At 35.2% G+C, this 18,036-nt stretch overlaps 2 protein-coding genes across 2 annotated transcripts in view; one reads left to right on the top strand and one right to left on the bottom strand.

Annotated features, from left to right (window-relative positions):
• The window catches only part of LOC134651466 (guanine nucleotide-binding protein subunit gamma-1), a 126,780-nt gene that overhangs the window by 20,288 nt on the left and 88,456 nt on the right, over nt 1–18,036 (top strand). The gene's annotated exons all lie outside the window — the stretch shown is intronic.
• Nucleotides 17,182–18,036, bottom strand: part of LOC134651386 (D-beta-hydroxybutyrate dehydrogenase, mitochondrial) — a 68,366-nt gene continuing 67,511 nt past the window's right edge. Inside the window, exon 8 of the mRNA XM_063506480.1 lies at nt 17,182–17,405. Within this exon, the coding sequence (XP_063362550.1) occupies nt 17,247–17,405 (159 nt within the window). The 3' untranslated portion in view covers nt 17,182–17,246. The remainder of the gene's footprint in view (nt 17,406–18,036) is intronic.

The following is an 18,036-nucleotide window of genomic DNA, read 5'->3' as shown; positions in this document are numbered from 1 at the left end:
ATCCCTTAAAAGGGTTAAAAAGGGGTTGAAAGTTTTTATGGGGTTCAAATTTTAAGCTAGGAACTCGAGACTTCTTAAAAGGGTATTTTATTAAAAGAGAAGAAAACTTATTTCAGCGTTTTTGAAAATTCATCTCTCAAAGTGGTGAAAAAGGGTAAAAAGTTTGTATGGAGATCAAACATTTTTGTGAGTCTTTGTAAAATGGCATTTTATTAAAATACGAGAAAAGTAAATTCAGCGTTTTTAAAATTCATCTCTTAAAGGGTCGAAAGGGGGTTGAAAGTTTGTAAAGTTGCAAACAAACTTGAAACTTCGTAAAAAGGTATTTCATCAAAAGAGAAGAAAACTAATTTCAGAGTTTTTGATAATTCATCCCCATGATGGTGGTGAAAAAGGGGTTGAAGATTTGTATAGAGGTCAAACATTCATTTGAGTGCGGGACTTTAATCGTTGTAAACTTTGTATATAGGCATAGTATTAAAATACAAGAAAAGTAATTTCAGCGTTTGTAAAAATTCATCCCCTAAAATGGTTAAAAAGGGGTTGAAAGTTTGTATAGGGTTCAAATTTTATTTAAAGCTAGGAACTTCAAACTTCGTAAATAGGTAGTTAAGTAGTAGGTTTTATTAAATAGAGGACATGAAAATCTTCTGGTTGAGAGGGATTATATCGAGAACAATTTTATTCAGTTAGGGGCTTGAAGCTTCGTAGGTTGTGAAAGACAAGTATCATGCGTTGTAATATTAATAATTAACAAATGATTAACCGTCTTACTGCGATCTTTTGCTGCATAATGTTCTAAGCTAATGTAGAATATATAACCACAAATATACAAATCCACGCGTACGAAGTCGCGGGCAACAGCTAGTTTGTTAAACATTTGTTAAATCTAGCTGTAACGTTGAACAAACTCCAACGGCTGTGTTACTGTTGGCGAGTAAGCTACCCAAAGGCTTACAAATTTATCTTATACCTTTAAACGAGCAATTCTTTTATAAAAATATTTTTATTGACAATAAAAGTTTAACACAGTCACATTACAGTGAACCGCGCGGCCCGCACTAGGCATGGCCTGTATCTTTTATATGTATATATTTCAGGGATCTCGGAAACGGATGTAACGATTTCGTATCGGACGAACAAGCTTTTCATATCGGATGAACTAATTAAGTATGGAAATTAAGTCTTTAATATTTACTCATCTGTGAGTCGCTGCAACTTTGCATACCTAATACATCTATATATATAAATGCACGTGTCCTGACTGATTGACTGACTGACTGACTGACTGACTGACTCATCAACGCAGAGCCGAAACTACAAACGCTAGAAAGTTGAAATTTGGACACTAGGTTGCATTTATAAAATGTATAAGAGCTAAGAAGCGATTTTGAGAAATTCAACCCCTAAGGGGGTTAAAAAGGGGATGAAAGGTTGTATGGGGTGCAAGTTTTATTTTAAGCTAGGAATTTGAAACTTTGTAAAAATGTACTATATTAAAAAACAAGAAAACTAATTTCTGCGTTTTCGAAAATTCATCCCCCAAGGTGGTGAAAAAGGGGTTGAAAGTTTGTATGGAGATCAAATATTTTTGTGAGTGTTGGACTTGAAACTTTGTATATGGGGATATTATTATAAGACGGGAAAAGTAATTTCAGCGTTTTTGAAAATTCATCCCCTAACAGGGTTAAAAAGGGGTTGAAAGTTTGAACCCATTACAAATGCTTTGAAACTTCTTAGAAAGACATAATAGCCGAAGACAAAAAAAAAAGGAATTGCGACGTTTTAGGTAATACAACCCCTAAGGGGGTAAAAAAGGGGATGAAACTTTGTCCTGGGGTGCAAATTTTATTTTAAGCTAGGACCTTGAAATTTCGTAAAAAGGTATTAAATTAAAAAACAAGAAAACTAATTTCTGCGTTTTCGAAAATTCATCCCCCAAGGTGGTGAAAAAGGGGTTGAAAGTTTGTATGGAGATCAAATATTTTTGTGAGTGTTGGACTTGAAACTTTGTATATGGGGATATTATTATAAGACGGGAAAAGTAATTTCAGCGTTTTTGAAAATTCATCCCCTAACAGGGTTAAAAAGGGGTTGAAAGTTTGAACCCATTACAAATGCTTTGAAACTTCTTAGAAAGACATAATAGCCGATGACAAAAAACAGGAATTGCGACGTTTTAGGTAATTCAACCCCTAAGGGGGTAAAAAAGGAGATGAAACTTTGTCCTGGGTGCAAATTTTATTTTAAGCTAGGACCTTAAAACTTCGTAAAAAGGTAATTAATTAAATAAAAAGCAAGAAAACTAATTTCAGCGTTTTTAAAACTTCTTCCCCCGAGGTGGTAAAAACGGGGTTGAAAGTTTGTACGGAGATCAAATATTTTTGAGAGTACGGGACTTGAATCTTTGTATTTGGGGATATTATTAGAAGACAGGAAAAGTTATTTCAGCGTTTTGTAAAATTCATCCCCTAACAGGGTTAAAAGGGGGATGAAAGTTTGTATGGAGTTCAAATTTTATTTTAAGTTAGGAACTTGAAACTTTGTAAAAATATATGTTATTAAAATACAAGAAAACTAATTTCAGCGTTTTTGAATTATCATCCCCTAAGGTGGTAAAAAGGGGGTTGAAAGTTTGTATGGATATCAAACATTTTTTCGAACGCGGGACTTGAATCTTTGTATTTCGGGATATTATTAAAATACAGGAAAAATAATTTCAGCGTTTTGTAAGATTCATCCCCCAACAGGATTAAAAAGGGGTTGAAAGTTTTAATCCATTACAAATGTTTTGAAACTTCTTAGAAATGCATAATAGCCGATTACAAGAAAGTAATTGCTATTTTTTGGAAATTCAACCCCTAAGGGGGATAAAAAGAGGATGAAAGTTCGTCTTAGGGTGCAAATTTTATTTTAAGCTAGGAACTTGAAACTTTGCAAAAAGGTATTAAATTAAGATACAAGAAAACTAATTTCAGCGTTTTTGAAAATTCATCCCCTAAGGTGGTGAAAAAGGGGTTGGAAGTTTGTATGGATATCAAACATTTTTTCGAACGCTCGACTTGAATCTTTCTATTTGGGGATATTATTAGAAGACAGGAAAAGTTATTTTAGCGTTTTGTAAAATTAATCCCCTAACAGGGTTAAAACAGGGGGTTGAAAGTTTGTATAGGGTTCAAATTTTATTTAAAGCTACAAACTTGAAACTTTGTAAAAATGTATTTTATCAAAAGAGAAGAAAACTAATTTCAGAGATTTTGATAATTCATCCCCCGAGGTGGTGAAAAAGGGGTTGAAAATTTGTTTGGAGGCCAAACATTTTTTTGAGTGCGGGACTTGAATCGTTGTATAAAGGCATATTATTAGAATACAAGAAAAATAATTTCAGCTTTTAAAAAATCATCCCCTAAAATGATTAAAAAGGGGTAGAAAGTTTGTATAGGGTTCAAACTTTATTTAAAGCTAGGAACTTCAAACTTCGTAAATAGGTAGTTAGGTAGTATGTTTTATTAAATAGAGGACATGAAAATCTTCTAAGGGGGTTTAGAGGGATTATATCGAGGACAATTTTATTCAGTTAGGGGCTTGAAACTTCGTAGGTTGTGAAAGACAAAGTCTCATGCGTTGTATAATATTAATAATTAACAAATGATTAACCGTCCTACCGCAATCACTTGCTGCACAATGTTCTAAGCTAATGTAGAAATATATAACCACCAATATACAAATCCACGCGTACGAAGTCGCGGGCAACAGCTAGTATTATATACGTATTCGTGGCAGGAAAGCTGTCACGCTCGTCCGCTGGAATTAACCCCTGCATTATTAAAGGTCAGGCCGGAACAAACGACGCATCTGCAATACCCGCTGAAATAAACATCCCGTCCCGTGAGACCGCAGTACTCTCGCTGCCACTAAACCCTATTTACCTTTACGTAGTCCAGGTACTGAAAATAAAGAAAAAAAAGGTAAGGAAAATTCTACCTATTACGCAAGTTCATAGGTTCGATTCAGTGTCACGCAAACGGTCTGGTCGGGTTATTTATTTACATAAAAGATATATACAGTGGTATTACTAAATTAATAGCTACTTAGCTTAAATCTAGAATAGGCCCTTGAGGCGTTGTATATCAAGTACCAAGTACCAAGGATGCTGGCGGCATTCCTCGTTGTATCGCAGTGCTGATACATATTTACATATCATTACATATTTACATACATACAAGGAATTCACTGGATTTAATGGAGCAGAAATATGACCTTTAATGACATCAAGTGTATGCTCGGTCGCTTTGTATAGATGAGTAACAAGACGACGACTCCCTTAATAGTTGCTTCATAGCTAAAAACTTTGCTATATTTCAAGGAAATCGCCAAGCAGAAAGCAAAAATAAAGCGATCTCTTCCAGACAACAAATAATATTAAAACGACTCGTATATTTCAAATTATGTATTTAAATATCCGTACTTGGTAAACACAGAACGATTCTTAGTAGGTAATATTGAAAACGTGTTCCATTTAGAAAATGAAACAGCCCAAGTGCTTTTAGATATGCATGAATGGCCTACTTCCCAATGGGATTAATTCATGTTAAGTTACAGCTAACTCTAGATCAGTGGGTCTATTCTCGAATTAAATAATATTTAGGCATTGTTTCAGGATAGGGGGATAATACCTGTATTCGAATTTTACAGCTGAATAGATGGCGCTAATGAGGCTCGCTTGCATAGATATAGAATTTCGCTTGCCTGTTTACTCGATCTCGTTTCAGTAATAGATGAAGATAACCTTAGATCTAAGGGCCATAAATATGCACTGTAAAACGTTTTACGATACAAGTGCGAATAGATAATTCGCAACTCGTGTCGATTTAAAAGTTTTAAAACACTTCCTTCGATCGTGTTTTAATTTATCACCACTCGTTGAGAATGTCCTACTTTCCGCACTTGTATCGTGAATAACTATTGTCGCATGATGTGCCTCGTGTAGCAAATAACCAGTCTGATTGTTTATACGTCGGATATTTAAGTCGCTCGTCGTACCGTTAGCTTTACCGGTTTTCCCCAATGGCGAGAAAGTGTGCTATTTATTTCCACAGCCAAGGAGCCTAACCAATGTACGTGATGTTTCTTCATTCCACTCGTATTTAATCAAGTTTTCTCGTTATTTTGTTACAAAGCACTTTAAAATTAAGCAAAGTTAAACATAAAAGATGAAATTACTCAGAAACGGGTGATCTTTTGCATACGTTTAGTTATAATACCTACTGTATGTAGCAGCGTTATAGCAATTATAGCAAACTGAATTCCGTTGTTTATATTATGTGTAACTTAATACTAACTTTTCAATTCTTTCTGTCAGTTTTAAAGTGTGACATTAAGTGGACATTGGATACCTCAGTTAGCTCCGTGGCAAATTTCCCAGAGGGCAGAAAGTTTCTTAAAGACAAAGTTTGTTTCGATCAATAGGATTATCAAGGAAATCGCATCTCTTATTCATACCTTGACAAGGATAAAAAATGATTTAATTTCCTTTACCTTCCTTCGGTATGTATTTAAATACCTAATTATAGTTTGGCGGGCGTCAAACATATATTTTAAAAAGATATGAGTCAATTAGATCTGTTTTTTAGGCCTGTGGGATATGGAAACATAAATAAGGCTTAAACCGTTGAACCGATAAAAAAAATTTCGATGGGCCTTTTTTGGCGCAGGTACCTTATTTGAACGTAGGTACATATAAAAAAACGTTTCTAAAACACAAGTGCATATTTAAAATAGTAGTTTCACCTAAATGCTAAAAGTTTGGCGGAGTTTAATTATTTAATGATCGCAGGTGTAGTGCGAGAGTTGTGGTGCCGCAGCCACTGCAGTGACCTTCGGCGCGGATGTAGGTCGAGGTCAGGCCTCGATAACGTTACAAACAATGCACTATGTTGTTCGAAACGGTTTTTCTTTGTTATTCTGCTTTTAACTTGTTGCTTCTTCAAGGCGTAGCTAAAAGTGCTACGCCGTAGCCGGTAACTAGTAATTCTCGTATTGTCGTACCTACGTAGCGTAGCGCATTAGCTTAATATGCGCATTAACCTTAATACTAAATATCACTAGTCTTGTTTTACTTGATCGATTTTATGGATAGATAATTTTTACTCAAAACCAATATTTTACCTATTCATAGTGCCATTCATTCGTTCATTCTTGTTTGAAAATAAATCGTCACGTTGTAAGTACAACGTGGTCTGTACGTTTTATACAGTCAGCATAAAATAGATAGTGATGGCCATACCATACCGTCCATGCCACTAATAGTAAAGGTGTGTTACGATATGTTTGACAACTATTTATTTCTATAAATAAGGATGTGATTCTAACTTCTAATAGTCAATGACATTAAAAATACCGTTACTGTAAAATAGCTACATTTTTAAAACTCTGGTCGAAACCGGCTCTATAGCACTCGGCCACATTGCGACCCCCAGCGGAGCGCACCATATTTTATCTCACCTCATGTAAGGCCAACACAAAGACATTTATCGTATTATCTAACTAGAAGTCGCATGGTTATTATAGCTGGTCAAGCAAATCTTGCCAGTAAAAAAAGGCTCGAAATTCAAATTTTCTATGGGACGATATCCCTTCGCACCTACATTTTTCAAATTTGCCGCCTTTTTCTACTGTCAAGATCTGGTTGACCAAGTATAAATTGCACCCATAAAAAAATAGGAAAAATAATTACTTGCCAATGTAACCAATGTTACCGTGATTACTTTTACTGTCGAGTTACATGTCATTATCCTCAACTATGATGGAGATCTCAAGATTATTATTATATAAGTATAAACATATTTATAACTCGACCCCAGGGGACGCGAATGCCATGGCTGCCAACACTCCTGCCTTCAAGGCATCCATCATTATTCATTAATTAAGGAATCTTGACACGAACGAAGAAAAGGAAAATATGTACTCGTCATTCATCTAATTATTGGAAAAATGTTATAGAAAGTATACAGAAATATAAAAAAAAAACTTATTACTTATACTCGTGTACAACGTTGTAAAAAAATTAATAACATTCGATCGTGCACCTATTACTTGCGTGATCTATGTAGATCATGTAGGTATGTCTCTGCTCACCTGACATAAAGCCCACATTAAACTGTAAACGAGAAAATATTGCAAAAGTTTTCCCGTTAAAAATTTAATATTATATGACAAAGCTGCCTGAATTGCAGACGTTAACTCGCTTTGATAAAATTATCTATTTAGGGGAAAATAGTTGGTCATACAACTATTTCCATACACACATTGTTGACTATTTCTTCTACAAATGTTGACATTGAACAATATATTTTTAAACGCTTTCGTGATTTTTTAATAAAGCTTAATAGGCCACTATAAGTACTAGCATCCAAAACAAGAACTGTGCTCAAAAATGAAAACAGTTCGATGCAAAAATATTAAACTTTCAATTATATTCCCTAAATTTCGTGAATATCATTAGAAATGGTTAAGATTCAGTCGAAGTTCTACTTAAAAATTTCTTTCCTAGCTGCACCTTTATGGCTCTTATAATAATACCTTTCGTTTCCCCGACTACAGCGCCTATTAAAATAGGTAGGTACGAGTACCTTACATAAATTTAATTAAGCCCGTAAGTGGGATTTTCTCCCCGCTACGCGAGGAGAAAATCTCACTTCCTGGCCAAGGCAAGACGTAAAACTTTAGACAAACCACGGGCGGTAATTCGTAAAGCCCCAGATCGCATATTTAACACCTGCGATCTGAAGCATTCACGAATTCACCTCCCTAGGTATGTAATGTAGGTATTATTATTTATTGTCAAACGGGCTGAGGTAGGTCCTCCAGGACCGCAAAGTTGAATTCCTAAAATGTTAAAATCCCAAAATGTTGGATTCTCAAAATGTTGAATAATGTTTTCACGGATATCACTGATATCAGACTAAATCAATAGGTAGGTAGGTAGGTTAGGTTCGTTAGGTAGCTTCAGATGCCCGAAGGGCAAACCGCCTAGAAATAGGAGCCCCGTTCGCGGGGCTCCGTCTAGTTAAGTTCAAGTCAAAGTAAACATTTTGGAATTTCAACATTTCAGGAATTCAACTTTGTGGTCCTGGAGGAGGTAGGTGCGTTGGGGTAATATTGAAAGTGTATTTTCATGAGGGGTAAATTAAAAAAGTCGCCCGTCATGTTTAGGTATACGGGCGAGTTTTCGTCTAACCCTTCCAAAAATCCCTTTCAATCTTATCCCAACGACGCACTTAATGTTACCTCTTAAACGATTCTACTAAAAGTTCTGACAAAGTTGAATCAAGTAATGTTTCATGATCAAATAAATGTTTATTTACGATTCGTAATTCGCTAAAGTATTTCATTAAAATAAGTTTACCGCCTTCGTCTGAAGCATTCTGCTTTAATTGTATTTAGCCAGCATACCGTCTATAAATGTGGTCTTAATTATTTTAAATGGACTTTTCCTTTCTGCGCTGGTATCGTTGGCTGGTATAATATAACATAACAATAGTACCTATTGTGTTCTTTGTTAACAAATCAATCCTTTTCAAAACAAATTTGACGTGCTATTTATTATGATTATAAATTAGATTTTGATATATTTTCTTAATTAGGTACCTACATTAGACTTCTAAAAGCCAGCCAATTAAAAATATGAGTAATGTCTCTGTGACTGACAGACATTACCTACATATATCCACATCTCCGTCATTTTGAAAAACCAAAACTTAAATCGGATAACTTCGCTCTCGCTTGGTCAGTTACCTATTTTCGCAAATTTGACACCCGACTGCTTACTAATGACTTGTGTTGTCGAACCTACACTTAGCGCGCGCGCTTGATAATATGGGGCATTATCTATGAAAAGGGACCTTATTGTCGATGGCGCTTACGCCGCACAGCGTCGCGCGGCATTGTATTTACATCAGAGCATCGTTAATAATGGCGTAAGCGCCATCGACAATAAGGTCCCCTTTCATATATAGCGTCACATATAATGAAGAGTCGCGCGCGACAACGCAAGTCATGCTAAAGGGTCTGATATGAATCTGACGAAACCTTAGGTATACGTAAAATAACTTCAAGTTGTTTTTACTGCAATTTGGATCATTTGTACTTGTAAAGAGAGGAAGCTAAAATATGTTTTTAAAGTAGTACAAATATTTAGTTAGTCCCCCGAGTACATTTAGATAAACTTGTAAATGTTGTTAAGTACAGTCATTTATCTCAATTCTGCGCTAAGAGAGACAGTTCTATCAAGTTAGTAGCGCACCAGTAGGGAAAAGTTACGCATTAGCCACAACCACCAGGTGCATCTGAAAACTCATTTAAGGCCCAGTAAGTTCGTCGTGTTCGTCTCTCACTCTCACTGCGCGTAAGCGTGAGCGAGTGAGATGGATGAGCGTGCTGCAGTGCGTGCCCAAGAGCGCGGATATCATGTTTTTGATTTTTTTTGTACGTTGCAATCATGGACCATGGTTGCAATATAAAAACTTATCGATAAATTACCTCAAACATGATATTGCCGATTTTTAGAAGCAATTTTCATACTTTTAGCTTTTGTGCAAAAAATTTACAAATTTTTACTACTGTGATCGTGATTTTTTTCTATCGAGTGCTTGAAATCAATTAAGTCGCTCGAGAATGGCCTCAAGATTGCTAATTAAATTGATAGGAGCCTTATTGTGATCCAAAAAAGAGCTACGAGTTTTTAAATACATACCTACTCCGTTTTCTCAACCTACGGCACTTTAATTTAGCTTTGGTTCATTTATTCAGAGACCTGAATAGTTTCTTTCTTTGTGGCTCAGTTACACCAACTATATTATACTCCTTGAGACGTTTTTAATAAGCCCGAACTAGATATTTGTGGCTACGTTTGTTAAAAACAAGCCAGTGCTCTGATACAGATTTCATGTCTTAAGTAGACACCCCACTGTTAAACTTAACGGAAATTTTCATATTAAGCAAATATACTTTGCTGCTAGAGAAAACTTGTCAATAAGCTTACTGCGTGAGTATGTTACGCGTGTCGATTTTGCCATTCAGAAATGAATACCAAAGCCTTCTTTCTATAACGTCAAAATTCTGTTTTGGTTTCTGGCCGTACAAATATCAACTTACTAATATTTTATGTCAAAAGCGACTGCGTTCAACAATACTTCTATACATACCTATTGTTGCTTATATTATTGAGTAATCCGGAACTCAGTCTCAGTTATTTCCGTCCATCTACGGAAAGCGAGCCGGCACTAACAAGCTGGTTTCGTGTTACTTTCTATAACAGTCAACTAGAAGACAAAAGTAATCCAATACGGGAATAGAATGATGTCGCTAAGCTTTGAACTTCGATTGTCTTGAATTTGTGTAGGTACGTGATAAATATCACGAAGTAAAGTATAATATGTAGTGCATATGCTTGGATAAAATTAAATTAAATACTGTACCTACTTAAAGTATACTTATAAATTTTGTACGAGTACAGTCTGGTAGTTAATGTGAGTTAGTAGGTATTAATAATTTTCCCCGCGCCAGCTTGTAAAGGTGTCTTTATCCTTCAAAAATTAATGAGAAAGTTGCATTTTATCCACAAGAGTATGGCACAGTAAGTTAATGCAAACTTTGAATTGATGGCCTCATATAACTATGGCTGGAAGGCCCCGGTTAGTGGGAAGGTGCAAGTAGATCACTTCTTGCAATAATTTTCTCGCGTACCTACCTAATAGCTAATGTAAATATGGGTGGTATAATATTTACCTACGTACGTATGTTATAGTTGGCAGCGATATACGAGGCCTTGCTCAAGTCGAAAATATCCATTCTTAAAAGATAAGTAGGCCTTAGGAAAATTTGTGGGCTAACGGAATCATGTTCTATGTATGCTTCGACGTTGAGCCTACTCGGCTGAGACGAGTGCTGAACATATTTACCATTTAATTCGTTTACGTACATAATATATGTATAGTTCAGTGTGGGCTCGAATAACTTGGCTAATTTTAAAGGTGTATCCTTGACCGCATTTACAGACTAAAATGTCAGACATCGTTTTCTGAAATCGGTCTTTATGACAATTCTTGTGAAAATTTGTTTCTGTAATAAATAACTCAGTGCAAAACGCCTTTTTCGCTGCGACATTGCCACTATGTGACTTGGTTTCGACATACCTACTGACAGATCTTAAAGTTTTAAAGGAAAGTCGCACGCGAAATTTGTATGTAAATTAAAAAAAAAACTTATTCGTTGTAATGATTTTTTTTCGCCAAGATGTAAAAACATATAACGTGCCCAACATGGCCCCATGAGGGATGAACGTAGTACCTATCTTATTATTGCCTTGGGAATAAAATGGAATGTGATGCATGTGAGGCTTTTTATTCCATCTCGTAAACGTTACGTTGGTTGTAACTGGCTGTAACTAAATTAAGGTAGGGGCCAACTGAGCCCACGTATGTTAAGTATTATTATTGAAATCAAATTATTTTAATACCTATATTTATTTTGAAACTTTTAAATGTATAAATAGTCATTTATTTTATAAATCGTTTTTAGACTGTCCATCGCTTAATGTAAAAGTTCATTGATCTGGAATCACATAGTTTTTTGTTTAATTGCACATTTAAATAAATTTATTTGGTAAACTATTCGTGTCTGGGGTGTGTATTTAATTCTCGTTTATAGATTTTTGACGTTTCGTTATTACAATTGTAATTCACCTAATGGAAGAAAACTAAGATAATGCCATGGAAATAGGGCTTGCAAATATTCGAAACTTTCAGATATTCGAATATTCGACTTTTTCTGACGACGTATTCGAATATTCGAATAATTATTCGAATATTATAAAAAATAAGAAAAGGAACGAGAAATCGGTTTATTATCGTTTTATTCAAAAGCTTTTTTCACATATTGCTAAAACTAAGGATATTTGGCAGAAATCCACTTAATTGACTAGATTTTATCATCCTACTATTTATAAGATGCCCACATTTATAAAAACAAGTAAAACGCCAAAATTAGACTTATTTAATATTTCTAGATAAAACTTATTATAAATGCGTCGTTGCGTGAAATAATATAACTTTAACCATCCAAACACCTAGGTATGTAAGATATTTTTTTTAGTAGGTAATTATTTTCCGATTTAAATTAAGTAACTTGTAATCACTCAGAGGCCTGTAAAAAAGCCTTTAATTTCATTGTATTTTGAATCTTTATTGACTTTATTTGTTTTGGCAAGTTATTATTCCTAATGGTCGGCTAATTATATAATATTGGAATATTTAAGGGAAAAAGTTAGTTGAGTACTGGGTGGATTATTCGTCAGCTAAAGGTGCATGGTTAGATTACCAAGTTGGGCAGGTTTGGTATGATTAAATTTGAGAACTGCGATAAGTGGCAAGGTTTAGACTTAAAAAATTCGCTTAACGTACTCTTGTACTGAATAAACAGAATGACCCTTTAACTTAAAACTTACGCACCGTAAAAATAACATACTTTTTGATTTCGTTTTCTTTTAAATTGAGTTAGGTTTCACTGTATTCACGAAGTCTATCGAGAGGAATACAGTAAAAATATTATTTCCTTCGTATTTGGGTACCTACCGTTCCTCATTCACTGTAAATACCCGTAAAACACACAGAAACTGTAACTACGGCGGATGACATAGATTTTTTTATAGTAATAAAAAATATTCGAATATTCGAAACCTGAGCGGCCGAATATTCGAATATCAAAACAGGTCGAATATTCGACAAATTCGAATATTCGAATATTCGAATTGCAAGCCCTACATGGAAATGACATTCAGCGCGTTTATCAAACCGGATTGGATAGCAGAGTGTAAAACCGTTAAAAGCGTACTTCGATTGGGAATCCATTAGCCCTTATCCCTGATGCGATAATATCTGTCGACCACATAGTTAATTGGAATGGAAAACTAAACTGGTCATGGTCACCTTTAAACGAGCAATTCTTGTTTATTTATTTATTTATATATATATATATATATATATCGGGGATCTCGGAAACGGCTCTAACGATTTCGATGAAATTTGGTATAGGGGTTTTCGGGGGCGAAAAATCGATCTAGCTAGGTCTTATCTCTGGGAAAACGCGCATTTCCGAGTTATTATATGTTTTCCGAGCGAAGCTCGGTCACCCAGATATGAATCCTTTATAGGATTTGGGTGAATCGCGACTTGTTAATATGTTAATACACTCAAGAAGTTATTTGGATCTACTACATCTTATTTAGTGTTAAAAGAAACCATTTTATTAAGCCTTTTTTATTTTATTAAAAATACAAACACAATAATTCGAAATATATCCACACGTAAAACTATCAACTCTTGTCAATTGCTCTCTCGTAAGTTAAATGCCTGCAGTCATCCAAATGGATTTGGCTGGATGACAAAATTCTTTCACTCTTTTTGTTACAATGCCATTTTAATTTATAAATACAAACAGAGAAAAGTACAGTCAGCGGCAGAAGTAGAAAAGCGAGGTATTCCAGGTGGTCTGAACAAAACTTTAATGTTATGATAATAAGAGCGGGTGAAGATATAGGTATTAGACACCTCGCCTGCTCAGCTACTTCAGCTGGTACACATTGGCTCTACAACTAAAATCGACTTGACTTTGACCCTTTGTAAGAGAAATTTACAATAGGGGGTCCACATTGATGCCTCGCGAGGAAATTCCGGCGTGAAACAGTTCGGTCTTGTTTTTATTATTCGGTCTGTATTTCCTTGATCAGACAGAGCTGCTTCTCGTGGCAGATTCCTCGTGAATCGGCTAATTCTGTATGGACCTACTTAATTAAAGATAAAAACTTTTAATAGAAACTTCAAACCATTACAAGATTTTAAAGTGATTTTAACAGCTAATTTACTTTTACCTAAAGATTCTTTGATTATACAATCAATAGTACTTAGTTGTGTTATAAGCCTAGATCTTCGTGCTTCGAATTTGATGCCTTATGTAAATGGCGCCGTTGTTAAAAGTTGACCTAGACAATTCATTTGCCACAAAATATGGCGCCTTATATTTCCCAGCTTGTAAAATCAATGAATCTTTACTTTTTACATGTATCATCAAGATTAGGTACCTACACTAACTCAAAACCTCCAAAAAACTCTGGCGTTGCGTTGATGATACATGCAATAAAATATGCCGTAAATAAATGTTCTGGTTCTTCTGATGACTCTTCTTCAAGTGTACTCTGTTACATGCCATGCGACACACACAGTGTCCAAGTTAGACGTTCATATTGTACTTATACTAATAGGTACTTGACAAATAAATTACACATATCGAAATTAATAGGAAACAACCGAAATTTCTGGTGCGTTTAGGCATCTTTAGGCATTTGCAATAGTTATACATGTATTCTTATGAAAAAAATTAAAATTAGGAAACAAATAATACAGAAGCTACCTATGTTTTATTTCAGGGCAAGGTAACAAATATGCAACAATATAGACATATTCAAGAATAACCAAAACGGGCAAAGAAATTTTGAAGTATAGTTACCAGTTTTCACTATTTTTGAGCGTACTAAGCCGTTATACTAAAAAAAATTAAAACATAAACTCTAAAAAACAACATACATAATTAATCAACAAATTCAACGACATAAAATTTGATGGACACATAGAAAGTGAATACATGTAATACAGTGACGGACTTTAACTGTAGAGTTCAAACTAATTTGGTTATCAATACTAACGGTATGAAATGTCTAATGTAAAGTAAACCCTAAACTCAACAATTAAAGTCCGTGACTGTACGAAACTAATACATAACGACATAACGAAATAGGTTTTCTACGTACACTGCAGTCGTAGGCGACGCGGCGGTCAGCGTGTAACACAAATTCAATTTACATAAATTCTATATTTGGTTATTTGCTTCGGCACGTGCTCCTTGTTATTCAAAGTACAAGCATAATAATTAACATATTGTATATGCTCAGTTGACGCTACCTCGCCTGCAGTGGGTACAAAAATGTAATTATCTACAACTACAATACTACAATGTTACGTAATATTTATATGAACAATTATGATTATGACCGACCACTCCGGAACTTATAAGTACGTCGGCATATGACTTTTTTGTCATATACTTTGCTATATATTTTGATTTATAAGTAAACGGTGGTAATTCACTTCTTTCAAGCCTGGTCGTCTCTGTAATAGTAATATATGGTAAAAGGTGTAACTTAGCCTTATAGGTACATTAAGTTTTAGCACCAAGAAGTTTGAAAACTAGTCTTCTGTGCATCTGCGACGCGACTAAGTGGTCTAAAACGGGATAGAAAGTTATTTTATGACGATCTCATATCAAATGTGATAGTGTTATTAGCGTTCGTTGTTGCTTTGAATATTTATGAGCGAAATGTGAAGCAAAATTAAAATTCAAAGCTTTTTAAGTGCAAAATTCAACGAAACATATGCCGCTGACACGGTTGATCGAGAGCTAATTATAAAAGCAAAATTGAACATCACCCGTAGCTTGCAGTTCGCAATTAATCATCGGAATTCTGAAACCTGATATAAAAAATACTACAAACGAGTACTCTACAGAAATAAACAAAAATATACCATATAAGTATAAAACTTTGCCCTTGAACATAACTTTGCCCACCGCGTCACAGTTCAGTAAAAGCGAAATACCTAACTTAAAAGTAGTTACACTTTCTTCAGAAAGCGAAGAAACGCTGTGACGTGGTGGGCAAAGTTATGTTAAAGGGCAAAGTTTTATACTGTTACGGTACGTAATAAATAATATGCATAGTAAGTAAAATATGCTCTACCGTAGTCACAAGACTCACAAGGCGTAAGTTAGGCGTAAGTTACAAGTTGGAAAAGGAAACAATAATTTAGCGTCGAGCTCTCGCAGTGAAATACCGACCAACTTATTAAACAGAAATTACTTCGCCACTGTAATGTATATTCATAGCTGGAAGTGTCCATTACTTACGGAAACAATGTTAGGTTCTGGGAAGTAACTTCTTGTGTGTTTGTAGACTCTAGTGTGTAATAATATTGTTTCCATGAATAACTAATAGTAAAATCTGGATGCATATTTGCAGATAAGTAGGCAATAAAATTTACTTTCAAGCATTGTTTTTGTATATGTAATATTACGAAATAATTTGACATACAAATTTGTACCTATAGATTTAAGGATCTAAGGGATTATGCGCAAAAATTAGCGTTAATGCAGAAAAAATAACGTCAGGTGGTGTGAGTTAACAACTTATTATGACCACAAAAATATTACAGACCTTCGTAATTAGTAGCTGTCAGCCACAGTCAGTCGGACGTTTGCTATCTGATTATTTGACGAGGGTATTTTATACAAATGATTTAGTGAAAAAGATTAGGTAGACTGTGCGCCTGTGTGTAAGTATTTAGCTAAACGATTCTGTAATACTCTAGTTTTTTACTAGTGAGAAAAAGTGAAATTTACTTAACTGTATTGAACCGAAAATTTCAAGTTGAATAGGAAATTCGTTTCAGTTCGTGTTGGAGTTCCGCGAACGTGTTTAAGTGGATAGTAGATGCTGGCTAAATGACCAACGAAGTTCCTCCAACTTTGTAGCTTATGCAAGCCCGAGCCGAGCGTTGTATGGCCTCATTTTGGACGGGAAATTTCGTCTAACTTAATTATCAGGGCTGATAGATTTTATACTAATTGCCTTATTCGGTTATTTGCATCTTGTGTAGACACAACGGCGATTATATTTGAGATAGAAATTTGGTTCACAAAGGAAATTTCAGAGACATTTTAATATTTCGCTCGTTCGAAGATAATGTGGTACATTAAACAGATATCAGAATACAATAGAGACGGTTTGAGCGTGTCTCTTTCTCTTGAATAAAACGTGGCGATAGGTCAACCAATGTTATTCACGGAGCTGTCGTTTATCTAGGTACTTACAATAGTGAAGTATGCTATCTTGTAATATTAGTAGTATAAAATTCTTAGGTGTACTCAGCACTTAATTATTTATGTACCTAGTTGTACCTAATAGATGGTCACATTTTACACTTAATTTAAGGTGGCGACAGCGTTACGGGAATAAAATTTGCGATGACGAAATAACTGGAATATCTTGTATTCAGATACTTGTAATCAATATTTAATAGGATGGTTAAGAGAAATATCGGAAATGAAATGCGAGGCAGATCTAAAGCAGTGATACTGGCTTAGTCGGTGTAGAGTCCTTCGTAGAGGGAGCGCGGGAGGTGCTCGGCCAGGATGGACTTGAGCTTCTCGCGCGGGGACACGGGGGTGTAGCGGGCCAGCGGGAAGGTGCGCGTCACGCCGTCGCTGAGCGCGCGGGTCACCGCCGTCAAGTCAGCATCCTGGAAATAATATGCTATTTTAAAATTAAACTCACAAACATACTTAATGCAGAGGAAACTGACCGTGACTTCGCTTGTCTACGGATTCGAGAACGGGTAGTTCCAAAAAATTCACGCAGCTATAAAATGTTGATACAACTTTTAGCAAGATTTTCCGCGTACCGAATATCACTGTCGAAACTTCAGGAAAAATAATACGAGTAAATGAAGGTGTGTGCAATGACGTCGTTTTAGTTAAATTAGTGTACCTAATTTTAAATCAATATACCTGTTTACAACCTCGTAGAATCATTATACGACTACAAACCGAAAACACCCAAGAGAACTATACCTAAGTACTTCACAAAACTCTAATCCATATAAATTTATTCCCTCACATATAGCACATTGAATAAAAGATGTCACAAGATTACACCAACTTTGATGTAGTTTCACAGTTCATAATATTATCACAGTGTTAAAAACAGATACAGCGGTTTAACAAAGACCTACAAAGTTGAGTTAGGACCCAAATCGTCGAGACAAAAGACCTCCTCACCTCACCACCCCCACCTCGGCTTGGTAAGTGCGCATTCAGACATATCAGACATATTAGATATTTTATCTGTGCGTGTTTAGACGTACGACTCTC

The sequence above is a fragment of the Cydia amplana genome, chromosome 10 (genome assembly GCF_948474715.1).
Source record: "Cydia amplana chromosome 10, ilCydAmpl1.1, whole genome shotgun sequence".
In the NCBI taxonomy this organism is placed as follows: domain Eukaryota; kingdom Metazoa; phylum Arthropoda; class Insecta; order Lepidoptera; family Tortricidae; genus Cydia; species Cydia amplana.
Note: the sequence above shows the minus strand (reverse complement) of the source record. Positions and strands in the feature narration are given on the sequence as shown.